This window comes from Nesoenas mayeri (assembly GCF_963082525.1).
Source record: "Nesoenas mayeri genome assembly, chromosome: 1".
In the NCBI taxonomy this organism is placed as follows: Eukaryota; Metazoa; Chordata; class Aves; order Columbiformes; family Columbidae; genus Nesoenas; species Nesoenas mayeri.
The window spans coordinates 188,459,459-188,473,074 of record NC_137541.1 but is presented as its reverse complement, the minus strand read 5'-3'; the positions used below and the strand labels follow the sequence as shown (position 1 = coordinate 188,473,074).

At 37.1% G+C, this 13,616-nt stretch overlaps 1 protein-coding gene across 4 annotated transcripts in view; it reads left to right on the top strand.

Moving 5' to 3' along the window:
- The window catches only part of NBEA (neurobeachin), a gene marked incomplete at both ends in the record, with an annotated part of 484,059 nt that overhangs the window by 114,234 nt on the left and 356,209 nt on the right, over positions 1–13,616 (top strand). For all 4 annotated transcript variants that reach the window (XM_080363323.1, XM_080363325.1, XM_080363322.1 and 1 more), the window contains 3 exons: positions 2,639–2,785; positions 6,630–6,827; positions 7,249–7,382. In XM_080363323.1, coding sequence (XP_080219449.1) covers positions 2,639–2,785; positions 6,630–6,827; positions 7,249–7,382 — 479 coding nt within the window. The remainder of the gene's footprint in view (positions 1–2,638; positions 2,786–6,629; positions 6,828–7,248; positions 7,383–13,616) is intronic.

Sequence of the window (13,616 nt, the reverse complement as noted above, 5' to 3'; positions counted from 1 at the left end):
AGTCTGAACCTCCCATGGTGCAACTTGAGGCCATTTCCTCTCGTCCTATCACTTGCTACTTGGGAGAAGAGATCAACAACCTCCATGCTACAACCCCCTTTCAGGTAGCTGTAGACAGTGATAAGGTCTCCACTCAGCCTCCTTTTCTCCAGGCTAAACAGTCCCAGTTGCCTTAGCTGTTCCTCATCAAACTTGAGCTCCAGGCCCCTCACCAGCTTCGTCGCCCTCCTTTGCACTCTGCAGCACTTCAATGTCTTTCTTGTAGTGAGGAGCCCAAAACTGAACACAGGATTCAAGGTGCCACCTAAGCAGTGCTGAGTACAGGGGAACGATCACTTCGCTAGTCCTGCTGGACACGCTATTGCTGATACAAGCAAGGATGCTGTGGACACACTACTGATTCATGTTCAGCCGGCTGTTGATGAACAAGCCCAGATCTTTTTCTGCCAAGCAGCTTTCCAGCCACTCTTCCCTGAGGCTATTGCGCTGCCTGTGGTTGTTGTGACCCAAGTGCAGGACCCAGCACTTGACCTTATTAAATCTCATACAACTGGCCTTAGCCCAATGATCCAGCTGGTCCAGATCCCTCTGTACGGCTTCCATACCCTCCAGCAGATCAACACTCCCACTCAACTTGGTCTTGTCTCCAGACTTACTAAGGGTGCACTCAATCCCTTCATCCAGATTACTGAGAAGGAAATTAAACAGAACTGGCCCCAATACTGAGCCCTGAGGAACACCACTCGTGACCCACCACCAACTGAATTTGACTCCGTTCACCACAACAATTTGGGCCTAGCCCTCCAGCCAGTTCTTAACCCAGCGAAAGGTATGCCTGTCCAGGCCATGAGCAGCCAGTTTTTCCAGGAGAATACTGTGTGATACGGTGTCAAAGGCTTTACTGAAGTCTAAGTACACAACATCCGCAGCCTTTCCTTCATCAACTAAAGTATGTCTCAGAATTTGTAAGAAAAAACTAGGAAAAAGGGTGGCATCAGTAGCTCAGACAAAATCCTCAAATAAATATTAAGAATGGCGGTTGTTCAACATGAATTGACTCAACGCTTTTTGATGGTAATAGCACAGGTGTTAGTGAAGCCTTCAAGGCTAAGCAAGACATCAATGAACTAACTGAAAATTGTTAGGAACTTTCACCCCTAAATTTACCAGCAGTCAGAAGGTCTCACAGCCCATCTTTTGCACTGTGCATCCTGAATAAGATGTTGTAAATCAATTTTGATGTAGTTTTTTTTAGAAGTCTTTTTGTCCAAAAAGAAAATATATCAAAAAACTAGAAATTCCAAACAAAAAAAAATTAGAAGAGGTATTTGTTCTAAAGGAGGATAAATGAGGTAATAAAATCCTGGGTACTTCACCCCTCACCTCATTGCAAAGCTGAGCTCAAGATCTTTGACTTCCTCTTAACTCTTCACAGAGTCACATTTTCTGTGCTAATAGTTTATCCACCTAGATCAGCTTCTGTAGCAGTTCACCATATTTGATTCCATTCTCTAGGCTGGCAAAAGTCTTTCTTAGAGTAAAACTCATCAGCCAAGCAAGATGAGAAAGCAGTCTTCCTAGTGCTGGTTTGCTGACTGAGCTCAAAAAATGAAGCCTGATCCTTGTTTCCTTTAAATAAAGTACATGTGACTCAAGGAAGCTGAGAGAAGAGCCTTGCAAAGATCCTTGTACTTCCTTTTGTTGTCCTCTTGCACTGCGGCTTATTTTCCAGTTTCCCAGAACTTTATTCTAGACAGTTAAGTTGTAAAATTTGCTTCATCTGACAGCCTTTTTTCTTGGTAGCACCAGAATAACTTAACCTTATTCTTGCAAAATAAATTGAAAAACAAACAAAGAAACAAACAAAAAGCCACAAAAAAAAAATCAGAAATAAACAAACAAACAAAACCTCAAAACAACAACAAACCAAACAAAAAACCCCAAGCAAACAAAAAAAAACACCAAAACCAAAGCTTTGAAATCTGAAAAAATAGGAAATGGGTAGATGAAGAACTGCAGGTCTCTGTGTAGAGGGCTAGTGGTTGAAGGGAGGAATGGAAAATAACAACTCTTGTAACTGTGGAAGACAGGAGTTTAAGGTCAAAGCAAATCATTATAGGCTGTGGTCATAAAGGAAGGCTGTGCACCAGTTGCAAACTAGGAAAATTCAGGTTTTTTTGTTTTGTTTTGTTTTTCCTAGGCACATTTAGCTCTATTAGCACAACAGTGAAAGGAGTCCATTTCAGCATGTGTTCTCATGTGTTAGCACTGGGAGTTCCAGGTATAATTACGGGGAACTTCAAGGCTTTCATATTTCCTAGAAGGCCATAGGAAGGTTGTTTGGGACTTGAATGTACTGTTCTAATTTTCTCTATATGTCAAAAAATTAATGAAAAAGAAGTCCTAGCAGCCAGTCATAACACCATTGCAATACTGACCTGTGAAACAATTAATGCTACTATATTCAAAATTAAATTGTTCACTACAGGGAATCAGGAACAGAAGTAAAAAGTTATGTATTTATTTTCTTAATTACAGTCTCCCTTTATTTTTTGCCTTCAGTAGCTGTACATAAATACTATTTCATTGTATAGTTTGTGTGACTAAACTTCATTAACATTGCCTCTTTCTGATACAGAGCTACGACAAATGTTTTCTTGGCTCTTCGGAGACTGCTGATGCTAATAGAGTGTTCTGTGGCCAGCTTGGAGCAGTATATGTATTCACTGAAGCGCTCAACCCAGCACAGATTTTTGCAATACATCAGTTAGGACCTGGCTATAAGGTAATAATGGATCTTAAAAAAACATAAAGCTGGAAAATAAAATAGTTGATACAGTTGGAAGATACGTATGCATGTAGATATTCGTCTCAGAATCACTAGAACTATATGATTTCTTTTTAGCAAAAGAATATTTCTTCAAATTCTTTAACAAACTTTAATTTCTACAAGCTTTTTGAAAGATGCAAGTAATTTATTTAAAGCATATCTGAAATATGTTTGTATGTGAAATTTATGAGTTATAAACAGATTAGAGCAATTTTGTATTTGGCATACTGAATACCGGGGAATAAATTCACTACTGTTTATGTTTAAAATATGATTTAAGGCAGATTAAAATTCAACAGGGCATAATAGAATCATAGAATCATGGAGTCATTTTGGTTGGAAGAGACCCTAACTCTGCCCCTAAACCATGTCCCTAGAACCTGATCTATGCATCTTTTAAACACCTCCAGGGATGGTGACTCCACCACTTCCCTGGGCAGCCTGTTCCAGTGCCTGACAACCCTTTCTGTGAACAGCCCCAGTTCCCTTAACTGCTCCCCATCAGACTTGCTCTCTAGACCAACTCTGTTCAAATGCACGATTTCAAATATTTCTGCTGAAGTAAATGCTGAGCTTTTTACTCATGCTTTGCTGGTGACATTTAAGTGACAGTTTAGACAAATAAATGTTGCATACATAAAGATCTTTACTATAAACAATCACTTATGTGTTTTAATGGCTGCATATAGTATTATCTCATCAAGAAAAACAATGGAAATACTTTGCAGAAGTCTGCTGAAACTGCCTTGTGAAAAAGGCTTGAAAATTAATCTAACTCCAGCTAAACACTATGAATTTCTACCATCAATTAGTCCCAAATTTTCTGATTAATGAAATTTGCAGTATCATCTGAAGTAGACTCAGTTTTTTAGTATATATCATACACTCTGAAAAGGAAAACTTTAAAAAATAGTATGTAAAAATCAACACTGAGATTTTATAATATTAATTTGGTGTGATGAAAATAATTTCTCTAAATCATTTGATGGCAGCTAACACTTGAATGACAGTGACAGTTGAAATTATCTTTTATGGTATGTAGGTAGTGTGAATAGCCAAATATATATCAAGGTTACTAGGAGAAGAGGAAATATATTGCATATGGTTGATGGTTAAAACCTGTCTTGAAACTGAAAATGGTCAGTCAGTCAAGAGAAGTGTATCACCTGTGCAAACAAGGAATACTTTACTCCAAACCTAATACCATATTTTGTTTGGAAAAATTTCTGCTTTTTTTTTTTTGGTCATACGAAAGAAAGTAATGCTACCTTATAAATGTAGTAAATCTTTATGACTTTCTTAGGATCCTGGATTTGCAGCAGCATACTGATCTGATATCAAATAGGAATAACGTTTTCATTTATTTCAAGAAGAGAAAATTATTATGTAATATTTGTGAGTGTTGAAGTGGTTCATACGGCACACGTGATTTCATGTGAAATGACATTTCCAGTAGTTTCTGCACTAACCTTATTACAACGTTGTCAAATTACCTTGCTTGATTCATAGACTTCCCTTAAACTACATTTCTTCATACCTATTCACTCTTACTGGTTTTGTTTGTTTGTTTGTGGGTTTTTTGGGTTTTTTTGTAAAATGTCAGTTAGATAAAATTTAATACTTACTGGAATTTTTGAGGGGGGTATATCATATTTTTAGGTTTAGGTCATGTTCCAAACACAGTTAATGCCTCTTTCCTCTCTAAAGTAGTTTCTTCCCCTGTCTCAGAATCTGAACTTATATTTTACTAACAGCAGTTAAAAAGAGAAAGTTCCTAGAGCAAGACCCTAGATATAACACAATTTGTTTCTTTAAATTCCTTATTTCCGAAACATAAGACAAAACCGAACCCTTTTTTTCTCACCTTTCAATGCAAGAGCTAGCCACAACCAAAAAAAGGAACCATGTCCTGTAATTTAGAGATTCCAGGGAGCTGGTAGTGGCTTTCACAGGAAGCTTGCCTCTTTCATCTTGCAGTTAAGTTTATTTCTCTAAATTATTTCAGATTCTGTGTGGGTGCAAAGGTCCATCAGTTCAGGACACTTTAATGTGGTGTTTCATGGTCCAAAGAGCTTCAACTGACACATACTTTGAATTGCTGGACATGAGAGATCACGTTCTTGCTCTTGCCTGACTTGCAGATGCAGACTGGCCTTTCACAATAGTTTCTGAAGTAGTTCAGTACCTGTCCTGTTAATTCAACCTGTTGGTACTGTTAGCCAACTGGGAGAATCAACTGTTCAGCTCTCCAAAAAAAGCAAGTCTTGAACTCTGGTTGTGCCAAAGCTTTTCTCCCAAAGGAGGATTATTCAAAATACTTGAGAGCTTCTGAAAAATGTCTTCATACAAATATTTTTTCTTTCTTATGAGTGTCTGCCTTCCTTCTTGACATTACCAAGCATGAGAGAGGGCTGACTGACAGAACTGCTCCAAGGGTTCTCCAGCAGCTGCAGTCAGATGCCCAGTCTATTCAGTCTGTATCAATCTCATGACCCACATAAAAATGGATGCTTGTCACAAGACCTTACAGTGCCATGTGTCAGTTACTTCAGCAGATGTGCTTTCCCATCGTTTGGCTGTAAGCATGAGAATTTTGTTAGGGTTTCCAGCAGCCTTGAGATCTCTGCAAAAGCTGGATAGGTTTTATGGGTTTACATAATTGGTAGGAACCTGTAATTTGTTTGGAAAAAGCAACTGATAGACTATGAGTAGCCTATTTTCATTCTCATGGCCTGGATAACCAAAACTCTAGTGACAGTAGTTTGATTAGTTTCACAATATAGAGTTTCTTACTGTATGTGGAGAGAGAGGGAAAGATTTTGTAGAACCAAGGAGATAAAGAGAATTGCGATGGCTATATGCAGTGGGAAGAAGCAAAACGATTCATAATTAACATCAACAATAAATTATTGTAAACTGAGTAAAGATTTTAGAAATCTACCATATTCTAGATATGTGTTGCATTCATTAAATTGTGGTCATTTCTAACAGATTTGCTTTACTTGTCTCAGTACAGCACTGTGTGTTACTACTTGTTGTCAAATGATTGTTACAGGCAAAAGTAGTTGTGTGCAAAGTAAATCTGACAATGCATCACAGAAAGGCAAAAATCTATCTTCTTGTGCTTGATTGATTTGTCAGTTTTGCCAGGAAGGTTAGTTTTAGATCAGATATGAGTTACAGTATGTTCAAGAATAATAGAAATTTTCAGTCTTCCATTGTAAAAAGGTTTGAGTTTGAGAAGCATTAATTTGAAATACAGCATTTATGATTTTAATTTGATTTTTTGTTAGTGTAATAGTTTGTTTATCTATACTCCTCACTGTAAATGAAACATAGGTTTTAATGCTGTTTAAAAAAACCTGTTCCTTCAATCAAAATGTTATACAGTTTGATATTCTAATTTGAGTGAATTTTTAGAAGCTAAAATATATTCAATTGTTCTTTAGTTGTATTGCATTGTATGCTCACTTTTTTTTTAATTTTACCATTTTTATAGCTGTTTGATGTGAACATTTTCCCAAATAGTTACTTCTGAAACTTGTTGACAGTGATGCTGAGAGAGAAATAATACTATATAAAATACAAATATTATATTGACATATTGATGTGGAGTACAGTAAAGACAAAAATGGTCTCATTGTTAAGTAGAATAAAACTACTGGAAAATTAAAACAAAGTTTAGCACTTGCTATATTCCTTCTTAAGTCCAATGTATTTTATGCATATTTTGTGGCAAGGATTTTGTCTAAAATACTATCTTTGTTAAACTCGTGGGTTTTTGTGTTTTTTTTTTCAGAGCACATTCAAATTTAAATCTGAGAGTGACATTCATCTGGCTGAGCACCACAAACAAGTGCTATATGATGGGAAACTTGCAAGTAGCATTGCTTTTACTTACAATGCAAAAGCTACTGATGCTCAGCTATGCCTTGAATCCTCACCAAAGGAAAATCCTTCAATTTTTGTACACTCCCCCCATGCTCTTATGCTTCAGGTTTGTTCTATGAAATTGATATTCTGTGATTACTGTTAGCTCATCATCATTTGGATAAGAGGATTTGTGTGCTAGTTCACCAAGAAATTGTTCTTTTGTATTATCTCAGCTCTTAATAGGCTTATCGTTTGAACTGTTCTTTGCTCACTTTCTATAGCAAAAAATTATTATTTCTTCATTAAGAAATATGTACTTTATAATATAAGGCACAGTTTGCCGTGATACTGAAGTTTTTCTGTTTAATGTTTGCTTTTGAGTAAAGTGATTATAATTGAAATGTAATTAATGAAACTAAGTTAAACAGGTCTGCCTTAGTTTGCACTCAATTCAGTCTTAGTGTTCTCAAGTTATGTTTGTAACTGTCTTTTAAAATTGAGATCAACCAATTTTTTTCTTTTATTTATTTATTTTGTTCATTTAGGATGTGAAAGCTATCGTAACACACTCCATTCACAGCGCCATTCATTCCATTGGAGGAATTCAGGTTCTCTTTCCTCTCTTCGCCCAGTTAGACAATCGACAGCTGCACGACAGTCAGGTGGAAACAACAGTTTGGTAAGCTTCTTTCAAGCCAGATGAAAACTAAATTAAGCTAAGCATCTTTCCATTTTTGTTGTGGGAATGTTAGATATTTTTTCTTTCGTAAATGCTGTGACTTACATTTTACCAATTTCTTTGAAAATAGTAATATTTTTTAAGAGTAGTTTATCATAGAGATTTTTTAAATTTTATCAATCTGACAAGATTCCAGATGGAACTGGCATAAAATTAATTGGATTAAAAAATGAATTAATATCACTGCAGAGTATGTTAAGGTGACATTTGTGATAGTTTTTGCAGCTTCTAAAAGTAATCAATACACTTCTACTTGACAGTGTAATATTGTTTACTTTCTCAAAGTCTGTGCTGTTTGAATCCATGTTTAGTAACATCCAAAATTAAGGAAAGATATCTCCTTCCATATTAATAGATGGACAGAAAGTCACAGAGCTGTCATCAGTTATTTTGTGGCCATATTACAATTGCAGCAGTGACTGAGGACATATCCAGAGAGTTTTAAACAGGGACAGATGAAGTCTCTGCTCTGGCATTATGGAAATAACCCTTAGGTTGAAAAGCCTGCCCAGAAGGTAGATGAATGCTTCCGTGTGTAGCCCACAAAGGGCTGCTTAGGAGTCTGTCAGTACCACGCTGACTTGTTCAAAGCTACCTCAGCTGGAGTTCTTTTTGCAAAGATTTCTTGCCACCTGCTTGTCCAGGCAGGATCCTGTTCTAGTGGCAACACAAGATGTCTGAACTTGTAAGTAGTATGTAAGTCATGGTAAGAAGAGGTAGTGATGGCCCCAAGTCTGACAGTGTTCGAGAAGAGACTGGACAGCACCCTCAGACACGTGGTGTGAACTGTGGGGTTGTCATGTGCAGGGACAGGAGTTGGACTCGATGATCCTTGTGGGTCCCTTCCAACTCAGGACGTTCTATGATTATGTGATATGATTCTAACTATTCTATAAGAACAAAGTATGTAGCCTAAATCTTTGGTGGTAACAAAACAGAAAAGATAATGCTCAGTGTTTCCCTGTAGGATGGTACATAACCAAAACCTGCTGGAAAACAGTGTTTGGGGGTAGCATAAGGTGACTCTTGTATTTGAATAAATGTATAAAATGGGTGCATAATTCAGAATGCATGGCTTATTTTCCTGCTTAGAATACTCTACTATTAATTATTCTGGATATTTCCTGTTGCATTACATAGTTCGGGAATAAGTTAGTTAAATGAAAAATAATTAAATAATACTAAAACTGCAAATAATTTTGAAAAAATTAACTGAACATGATGCAGTGCTATAATTTCTCAAGAAGGATCACTTGTCTCAGTCTAAGAATTTAAGAAGTTAATCAACTTGTTAAAGTTTTGTCAGTTATCTGTTTTTCCTTGTGGTAACTCAAATATTTGTAGCTAAGATGGTTGCAGGTTTTCATTTGCTTATGTAGTGTGAAAAGATACTGTATTTCATAAGGATATTTTAGTACAATGTTAGAAGTAAAACCACAGACTTAAAAATAATGAATTCTACTTCCAAAGAGTATAATGGTGCAAATAATTTCATTCAGTGTTAAAAGACAGAAAAGTGGGTTGTGTATTGACTTATGTGGGATATTTAGTTTTAGTAGTCTGCTTTCCAGTATGTACTTTGCACTGAAGTATTGCGAAGTAAGTAGAACAGAAAAAGCAATGCTTGGTTTGAAATAAATGCACAAAAGATATTTCCCTGTATGTATTTAATTAGTGACACAACAGAATTACTTTATTCCAATTTAGGGAAGATTATGTGTGTATGTGCCCATATATATGAATAAAATATATGTTAAGTTCATTAATGAGCTGAGTCTGTAATACATGATAAAGCAGTAGCTAGGTCTGTTTAGAAATGGAGAGCTAATGTAATTTAAGTTTTATATTAATAAGTCGAGATAAAGACTAATTCTTTCCAAGTGTGTGGTCTTTCCAGTGGGTGAGAACAGTCATAAAGTTCAATTTAAAATGTGCAGAATATTTCTGGAGTTAGTTAAACTGTAAGTAGGGAAAATAAGTTGTTCTTGAATAAATCAATGCATTTCTTCTCTAATTAGATAATATTCTAAAAAGAGATCTATAATTCGTTACACTATATGATTGTACAAATATATGATATAATAAGATGTGATCCAAGCTCCAGAACATATTCAAAAGACTTAAGCAAATGATGGTTTAATGAGATGTAACTTAAATGTTTAATTACCATGGTTGTGTTGTATGTGTGCTATTTTCTTATATTTAATTTAATAGCCTGTAGGTATTGAGAAAAACAATGGCTTAAGTGAACAAGGAAGTAGGCAAATAAAGGAGTAAAAGATTTCTGCTGCAAAGAAAGGAGATAACGGGGAAAAGGGGCTAAACATGAAAAACAGGGATAACTTTAAGATTTATTTGTGGAGTGGAATAAGTAGTATACTTACTGAGTCCTTTCCTTCTTTCCCCCTTTTTTTTTTTAGACTATCCTTGTGTTATTTTTTGTTTTCCAAAATGTGACTGATACTTTTTTTAGCCTTCTTAACTATAAAAATGTATCTAGAGCAGCAGCAGGGGGCTTCCCTACTACTTTCTGAAAACTAGTTGGCATTCAGCCATTACAATATATGTATTTTTATAAGCAGATAATCTTTATGCCTTTTTGCCAAGAAAAAAGGTCCCGATGATGCTTTATGATAGTAGACTGCTATGTTTGTAAAGGCTTACTGTGGCTGTAGAATTAATTTCTTTCTGGTGGCCAACTGGGGGACTAAATATTGTCCCTTGAACAGAGCTCTGTTGCCTTTTGTTTTAATGTGTTCCTTGGAGATGGGAAGTATAAACATTTTGATACCCCAGTGTAAGTGTCTGAGGTTGCCAGGCTACTTTTCTGTATCCTTCTTACCTCCTTCTTCTCTGTGCATATCTGTTCAAGAAGTTCAAGGTTCTCAAGTATTTTTGGTTTTTTGGTTGTTGTTTTGTTTTGCTTAGCCTTAGAGGGGGTTTGTTAGCAGGACTGTGGGAGAATACCTTGGTTTTTAATTTTCTTGATCCGCTTACAATTTAAATCTTCTCTATGGATTCATTGTAAATAAAATTTTAAATTATAAAGCAATGCAATGTTAATATAGCGACTTTGTGGTTCAATGGTATTCTTTGTGAATGTTCTTTATTTCTGTAATGTGTATATCCCTGTGTGTCTTATCTACATCTTCTACAAGACTGAATATTGAAATAACCTACAATTCTGCTTTTGAAGCACTGTATAGATTCTTATGCTCTCATACACTAAAATTTAAAGAATGGAAACTGAGTTCATATCTTAAGTACATTTTTTTTTCGATTAACTGGTGCACCTTCTATTCAGAAGAGCCAGCCACCAACTTGAATGCCAGGACTGCTACTTTTCATCCTGCCTTTCGGTACTCTGGTTAGAATAGAAAATTTAGCAGTTTAGGTCAATAACATGTTTATGCAATAAAGAGAAATATAGAATGTTTTTTTCTATTATGATGCTGTTGTTGATACCTTTGATTATATATGGGTAATATCATAGGAAGGACTTGCTTTTTTGTCATGTCTCATGTATGGCTTTGACTTAATTTGGATCTGCTGAGCACTGGGATACAAACTGATTTTGACAAGATATTGAGTGCACAGTGTTTGGCAGTGACGCGATTCCATCACAGAATAAATAACAAGTGTTAATTTAGATGAGGTTGTTGCTTTGGAATGTGTCATATCATAAAAATATTTGAAAGCAGAAGGAGCTACAGCTGTTTGCTTAAATAGATTAGGTTGTTCCAAAATGTTCTTTTATATGCTTATTCTAGAAGTTACTAACTGGATTTGCTAGATCATGTACACTATGCCATAAAAATGCAGTGCCTAGGCCCACCTTAACTTTCTTAACACACCCCCCCAAATTTGTAGCAAAGTAAATGTAGGCATCTTTTCAGTCAGTTTTATTGCTGACATGATTTTGACTCTTGAATATAGATAGTCCTGATACAAGTCCTGATACACAGTGTTTCGCTGACCCATGATAAGTCATGAAACGGAAGGATCAATGAGAGGGGGAAGAATAATGGATCAAGTGCACCCTCAGCAAATTTGTGGATGACACCAAGCTGAGTGGTGCCATCAGCACACCTGAGGTACAGGGTGCCATCCAGAGGGACCTGGACAAGCTTCAGAAGTGGGCCTATGTACTCGTGAGGGTCAAAAAGGCCCAGTGCAAGGTCCTGCACATGGGTCTAGGCAGACCCTGGTATCAGGGTCTGGTACAGGGTGGGGGAAAAAGGGATTGACAGCAGCCCTGCAGAGAAGGTACTGGTGGGTGAAAAGTTGGACATGAGCCAGCGGTGTGCTCTTGCAGCCCAGAAGGCCAGTCATATCTTAGGCTGCATCAAAAGGAGCATGGCCAGCAGGTTGAAGGAGATGATTCTGCCCCTCCACTCAGCTCTGGTGAGACCCTACCTGGAGTCCTGTGTTCAGATCTGTCCATAAAAAGGACATGCAACTGTTGAAGCAAATACAGAGGAGACCACACAAATGATAAGAGGGCTGGAACAGTTCTCCTATGAGGACAGGCTGAGAGAGCTGGGGTTGTTCAACCTGGGGAAGGGAAGGCTCCAGGGAGACCTTATTGGGGCCTTTCAGTACTTAAAAGGGACCTATAAGAAAGATGGGGACAGACTTTTCAAAAAGTAAGGCCTGTTGCAACAGGACAAGAAGTAACAGTTTTAAATTAAAGGAGTGGAGATTCAGGCTAGACATGAGGAAAACATTTTTTACAAGGACAGCGGTAAAGCACTGGCACAGGTTGCCCAGAGAGGTGGTAGATGCCTCATCCCTGGAGACATTCAAGGCCAGGCTGGACGTGGGTCTGAGCAACCTGATCTAGTTGAAGATGTCCCTGGTCATTGCAGGGGGTTGGACTAGATGAGCTTTGAAGGTCTTTTCTAACTGAAACCATTCTATGGTTCCATGAATGTTTGAAATCCTGCTCTTCATGTTTTCCTGTAAATGAACTATGTGTTCTGCTTTGATCAATTAATATCTTGTACTATTTTTTTTAGTATTTTTATATTCATTTGATAACTCTTTCGATTCCTGTATGTAACTAGTAACGTTGCTGCATCTGTATTTTTATAGATGAGCCCAGTTCTGTAAGTGCAATAGGATATAAGCAGTTTCCCTGTCAGTTTCCACAGACAGTAAATAGCACAAATTGATAGGAAATAAAATTTGATGTATTCATTCTTTCATAGTTTAATGTGAAAAAGCTGTGATTTTTCCAATAATTCTTAATAATGTCATTATTTTAATTGAAGATCAGGATAGCAAAATACCAGGAATGCCAGGTAGTCTCCTACTTACCTAATCTGTCCTCTTTTACTGTCTTTCAAGAATTTTCTTGTTTGCCCCAGCTTGCCCAGGTATTTGAAGTTGATGGTGAGTACGAAAGTCATCCTTTTCCAAGGTCTTTGCACATATCTTTGTGCATCTAATGGAGAGCCACGTTTCCAGTCCGTTGCTACCTGCACTCTACAATTCAGAGTTTGCAGAGTTGGGTGCTGATAACTCTCTCCTCCTGCATTCCTAAGGGGACAAGGGTGAATATCACACCTGAAATTTCACATATCTAGTATAGCTTACTTGTGCTCCGATGCAATCAGTTCTACTGGAATCTTCCCAGACAGTCACAGCAGGAAAGTAATTTCCCAAATCAGACTGCCTGGACAAGAGTTTATGATGAAAATACAGTCACAGTAGAAGTCCTTTGTAAACTCCTAAACTGTGGTAGCTCCGCGTATTCCAGAAGATCCAGGAACTATTCAGGGTGGCTAATTTATGACTGGAGTCTGTTTCCCAGAATGTTGTGCCTGTAAGCTGAGGTGTGTGGTGACTTACTGCTCTAGTTCTCCTATTGAACACATATTCATCTGACTTGTGTTTAGTGCCATCAGTCTGGATGAAACACATCTAGCAGTCTTCTCTTATTGTCCTCTTATGTTACATGAAAAAGAAGTAGAAAAGGGAAAAGAAAGAAGTAGTTTCCTCTTTCTTTCCAACAAGCCTACAGAAAGAAAAAAGATAGTGGAAGCTAAGGAAGCACTTGAGAGAGCTGCTGTAGCTCATGGGAACTTCCTCTCCATCCACATCATCTGCCTGCATCTCTTTTGCTCTGAGTTTATCTTACCTTTAGCATGATTAGGGAACACTTCTTGGCTT